Raw genomic sequence first — 6,497 nt, forward strand, 5'->3', positions numbered from 1 at the left:
TCAAGGTGTACCCATGGAGGGTTATTTTATACAATATACAATTTTGTAATATAATATATAACTTAAAAGAAAGGAAAAATATATTTTATAATTGAGAGATTAACTATATCGCAGATACCCCTTTTTTTTCTCGATTAAAAGAGATGCGATGTAGATATGTTTTGAAAAAACAAGCAATACATGTATAATATTATACGATAATTTAGATTGGATCTCATACATTATTAAAGAAACGAAAAAAGAACGAGCAATGTACAATTAAGTTTTGAGACTCGCTTCGCATTTCCGTTTGATCCGTTTGCGCTGCTATTTTAGAGGGTTATTTACAACTTAATACTCAACTCACTTGGTGCAAGTTTTAAATTATTTGGTTCAATAATTAATGAGATACAGTTATGCAAAGTAGTGTTAAAAATTTGTTTAAAAATCGGTGTAATGGAAGAAACGCTTGACAACGCACCAACATTAAATTCTGTGCTAAATTAGAGAAGTCTCTAACAGAAATGTTACAAATGATTCAACAAGCTTACGAAGAGTCAGCTATGCATAAGAGTAACGTTTCGGAGATATAGATGACATAAAAAAAAACGTAAATCACATTTTAAAAAGGCTTGCTTCAGAAAACTAGGCTTGCCGAATCATTTGTAACGGTTCTGTTAGAGACTTCGCTAATTTAACGCAGAATTTAATGTTGGCGCGTTGTCAAGCGTTCTTTCCATTACACCGATTTTTAAACAAAATTATATTAACACAACTTTGCGTAATTGTATCTCATTAACTATTGATTTAAATAATTTAAAACTTACACCACATGTCGAGTATTGAGTTGCGAATAACCCCCTAAAATGGCAGCACGAATCAAACATTCGGAAATGCGAAGCGAATCTCGAAACTTAATTGTTCGGCCGTAATATATTTTGAAAATAATATAGATGGTAAATAAAAATATAAATTACTTATCGCACATATCGTTGCTCCATCCATGGTCGGATACTTATCAGAATCTCTTTCTTTTCTCTCGTTCATCCCTTGCTGTTTCCTCGTGACATTTACACTTACTTGCGAAAACACAGTTAATTACGATTAGTCGAATATGCGATGATCGCGGCATACTTTGCACGGGCACTCCCGATCACGGAACAATCACACGAGACATACTTTATTATATCATAAGAAAGAAAATATGAAAAATACGATTTGCTTGATTTTACACGACGCCAAAATCATGCGCCACTCGTTACAACAATACTATCTCTATTATTGAATTATTTTGTTTTATTTCTTATTTTTAAAAGTTAATCAATTGTTAATTACAATAATCATATCAAATTATTTTTCGATACTTGTTGCGATCTCGTTTAGAAAAATAATTGACGATGTCTCGCGCTCTACTACTTTACTGTTCGAGTGTCGCCGTGCGATTGATAGGCTATAATACGTTAACAATAGCGTGCTAATGTTTACGCCGCCAAGGCCGAAAACCATGTTATTGATAATTTGTAGCCGAATATTTTGCATACTATGACGTACATCGCGGAATATTAAATCGTACAAGTATTTTAAATTATTTACTTAATAAATGATTAATAATATTACGGAGCTTATCGTTGATTACTCGGACGGATGCAATTCGACTATTTTAGCGCGTTCTCGATCCGAATCATATTTAAATCGACGAAAAGTCAAACGATAAAGTATCGGATAAAATATTAAATTTAAAATATTTTTAAAGAAATAATTATTCCTTATAAAGGAAGAGAAAGATCACTATAAAATAATAAATTACAATTTTGATTCCTGTCATTTCGACTCTTGGTTAAATGTATATCACGCGAAATACGCGCCTCGAAATTTATCGTTGCGGTATAATTATGTATTATTTAAGATATATAAGATAAAAGATAATTAATTTTATTTATCGTATTAAATTATTTTCCGATACTTGTTGCGATTTCGTTTGGAAAAGGAATTTGATAATGTCTCGCGGTCTACTACCTTACTGTTCGAGTGTCACCGTGCGACTGATAGACCATAATACATTAATAATATCGTGCTAATGTTTACGCCGCCAAGGCCGAAAACCATGTTATTTATAATTTTCAGCCGAATATTTTGCATACTATGACGTATATCGCGGAATATTAAAACGTACAAGTATTTTAAATTATTTACTTAATAAAAAGATTAATAATATTACGGAGCTTATCGTTAATTACTCGGACGGATGCAATTCGACTATTTTATTGCGCGTTCTCGATCCGAATCATATTTAAATCGACGAAAAGTCAAACGATAAAGTATCGGACAAAATATTAAATTTAAAATATTTTTAAAGAAATAATTATTCCTTATAAAGGAAGAGAAAGATCACTATAAAATAATAAATTACAATTTTGATTCCTATCATTTCGACTCTTGGTTAAATGTATATCACGCGAAATACGCGCCTCGAAATTTATCGTTGCGATATAATTATGTATTATTTAAGATATATAAGATAAAAGATAATTAATTTTATTTAACGTTTAACTTGTTGCGATTTCGTTTCGAAGATGAATTTGATAATGTCTCGCGCTCTACTACCTTACTGTTCGAGTGTCGCCGTGCGACTGATAGACCATAATACGTTAACAATAGCGTGCTAATGTTTACGCCGCCAAGGCTGAAAACCATATTTTATGTGTCAATTTTGGATCTTTCTGAGAAAAAACGATGCGATCTCAAAAAATATTGTATATACGAACTTGAAAGCGCGTATACCGTCTACTGAAGCCAGTTATAGCGCGATATAAATTTCTGATTATATTTTCTTTCCCGCAACAACTTTTCAACTATATTACATTACACGCTTTAATACTAATAATGAATAACTTTATTGTAGAGAAATTATTTGAAATTCCTAATGTTCTTTAGTTTTGCAATCGAAAATTCAAAGCTCATTGCGAGCAACACAACTAGATGCAACGAAATACGTTTCGCGAACGATAAACTGTGAATTGCTCGCTTTGTCGCAAACCAGAAAAGGCGCCATATTCAAATTTTTTAAATCGTAATTATTCTCGTAATGGCTAAAATTATTGTAAGCAGAGAGAAGCCTGCAATTTTTTATAAGATGCTTTTTCTAATTGATAATTAATTTTTATATTTATAAATTCATTATTTGGATGCATTAGTGCGCACCGATACACATTAAAAACTATTTTATATAAATTTATTATATAAGCATAAGTAATTAAAACAATAAGATAATTAATACTACAAGTCTTTTGAAAATAAAGAACAAGATTCCTCGCTCTTATTTGTCCACGAAACGCGAAAATAATATCGAATAAAGTGCTCTCATTGAATATATAAAAACATTTATAAAATTTTTATATTCCTTATACTTTTGAACTAATTATATCACCTAAAAAAAACCTCACAAAGGTAAAAAAAAATACGCCAAGTATATAAAAAAATCCCAACATGTACGCAAAAAAAATGTTTAATATCTATCCCTACAAAATAACTTTTAAAAAAGTTTTTCCTTGAAAAATAATTTTCATACAAAATAAAAAATTAAAAAAAGATTTTCGTCTAAAAAATAACTCTAAAAAGTAAAAACCTTTAAAAAAAATAAAAAATTAAAACTAAATGAAATCAATAGTTAACTAGCCAAGTATTTAGAAGCAATTCAATTTATAAAGATTTGTAATTTGAAATAGTATTTGTCATAAAATCAATCTTGTATTTATAGAAATGTTTTTTTAATTTTTTATTTTATATGAAAATTATTTTTCAAGGAAAAACTTTTTCAAAAGTTATAATAAATTACTAAGTTGTAATTTGACTATTGGCTTTATAAAGTATTATACTATCAGATTTAAAAAAAAAATCATTATAACACGTGTTTGTTAATTGTTATTATGTACGTTATATTTAATAAAAATTGTTAGAATCGATAATAACAAATAATTTCCATTATATTGTTGAGTTGATTCATAACAGATCTGGATTTTAAGTTTATAAATAATGTGTTTAAGAGAAAAGGCATGATAACAATTATCAATTTTTAGAAAATATTCGAAAAGATTTCTCTGACGGGAGAAAAAGAGAGGGAGGAACGACAATCAATTGAATCAATTTAGACAGCGGTTTTGATAGGGCGAATGACACGTGAGCGTGTTACACGGCGCGTGTTCTGAAATATTACGCCGGTGGTGTCGCCAATTATCGCCGACAGTGCGCGAAAAACGTAATGGACGATTACAACTAACATCAAATCGTGACACTTTCGGACAATAAAAAGTTGGGAATTTGCAAACCACTTTGCACAGCCGTGACGGTTGGGCACGATGATACTGTTGACAAAACATAATTATATTCTGTCACATGATTAGCGAAATCGCGACGAAATGTCAAAATAATGACTTCGCGTAAATAAATTATAGCGAGAAAACGAATAATAGTTATCAAAGGCTGCAAACTATAGCTGCATTAATGCTAAATCAATTTTGAATTTGGCGAGCACATCAAATAATAATTTGAACTAACGGTATTTTAGAATAATTTGTTTTTGAGTAGGCTATCTTATGTACGTATATTATTAGCATATATTACATATATTATTGTAGGGCATATTGTTTTAATGATATTTAAACTTTTAACTCAAATAAAAAAATTTGATTCCCTATAGCATTATATTTATTAAATTATTGCTATTCTTATATATTTTTTTTACTTTTGTTATTTCTATAGTTGTGTATTAAATCTAAATCAATTTTTGATTTATGATAAATATTATATCTTCGTTAATAAGAACATGTGTCTCTGTTTTAATGAGATTAAAAATAATAACTTGAAAGAAAATTTACGTTAAAGAAAAAGAACAGGAAAAGATTTAGATATCGTGAAGATTTATTTAATATTTCATAATATAATAATTATCTCAATTTTTAATAATACTTTTTAATAACATATTTTAATTGTACTATTATTGTCAAAAATTTATGACAAAAAGTAATATTTTCCCTTGCACGCCCAAATCTTTATATAAGTAATAAATGCGTATATTAGAGTTAATACAATTAAATCTATTATATGTGTCTTACACATAATGAAATTTATTTTTCAAGACATCAATTATTTTTTGATCGCAATGAATATATTGGATAGCTAACGCAAAAATAAACAAAAATGACGCGATTGCACCACTATCGCAAGTCACGAGAAACGGCTTTTGTTATCGCGATATTGTTCTGCGGGGGGTTTATAATTTTTCCAGAGTTCTATAAAAAGATCCTCGAGAATGTGTACATCTTTACGTAACGTGTTTATCCGTTTGATGCTCACGCTATTTAAACAAAAGATGAAATCTGATAATAACGATAATATCAGTGAGTGTAACACTTAAACAACGTATATTACGATTATCAAGGTGCATTCTACACGCACACATATTGTATTTATAAAGATTATTTTTTCGTTGTTCTATGTACATATTGATTTATATATAAGCTGGGAAACTACGGAAAGATCCACATAACATTTTGAAGAGAGCGAACTGCAGGTGAATACGTGAGCTTCCACTATCTCTAATTTAAAGGTATTTCTCTTCTTCAATCTTTAAATTATTTTTATAGAAAAGAAGATCAGCAAAAACTATTAAGATGGAGAAACTTGTTTTACTTCTTTGCTTTGCGCTTCTCTCAGTGACTTTAGTCATGGCTTGTACTCCGCCTGGCCAACTGGTAAGTACCTCGTTGCGGTATCATTCAAAATTATACATATATATGTAAATCTTTTATTAATGCAACAAAACGTACACTAATCATCAAAGCCATTAATATTAATCATGTAATTTAATATTATATTCCGCTCCACAATAATTATCATATCAATTTATATGGCAAAATATATATAATGTTATTCAGTTGAACGATTCTCAAAAATGACATCACATAAAACCGTATATATAATTTCGCGTGATCTTACAGTGTTCAAGTAGCAGTGAATGTTGTTACGATTTCGTATGCCATCCATGTGCAAATCGTTGCACTGGAGGGCCTCCCAAAGGAACCCCAATCGGCCCGTGTAAGCCGAAAGAAATTCCAGTAACCGACTAACAAGGAACGAGTGATTAATTTGGATTACCTTTCATAAGTACAATTTAATCTTTTGCTTAATTTAGAAAAGAATGTATTAAGTGTAATTTACCTTTACATCATAATTAAAAACATATATTTGCTTATTCATTATACGGCAAAATTTCTTTCATATTCTTCCCTTTTTACGTTATCAAACTAATTAAAATTATTATAATTATGTAAAGATTATGAAAATAATTATAAGAATGTATTTGTGCGCAAATGTTCTTATATTAGAGACAAGTGTACACATTCCGTTAATGTAAACTACAATAAACAAAATGATAATTGTTCGATATATTGTGATATAATTAAAAATTATATAATAATATCAATTTTTATACGTAGATTTGAATTAATTGTTTAAATCTT

At 29.1% G+C, this 6,497-nt stretch overlaps 1 protein-coding gene across 1 annotated transcript; it reads left to right on the forward strand.

Moving 5' to 3' along the window:
* Positions 1–5,471: 5,471 nt before the first annotated feature.
* Positions 5,472–6,236, forward strand: LOC138943161 (omega-conotoxin-like protein 1). The gene is made up of 3 exons (XM_070313725.1): positions 5,472–5,548; positions 5,622–5,729; positions 5,976–6,236. Exons 2-3 carry the CDS (start codon positions 5,649–5,651, stop codon positions 6,102–6,104), a joined length of 210 nt encoding a protein of 69 aa, XP_070169826.1. The 5' UTR covers positions 5,472–5,548; positions 5,622–5,648; the 3' UTR covers positions 6,105–6,236.
* The last annotated feature ends 261 nt before the right edge of the window (positions 6,237–6,497 follow it).

This window comes from Polyergus mexicanus, unplaced genomic scaffold (assembly GCF_030449975.1).
Source record: "Polyergus mexicanus isolate NDT 795.1 unplaced genomic scaffold, iyPolMexi1.0 SCAF_25, whole genome shotgun sequence".
NCBI lineage: Eukaryota > Metazoa > Arthropoda > Insecta > Hymenoptera > Formicidae > Polyergus > Polyergus mexicanus.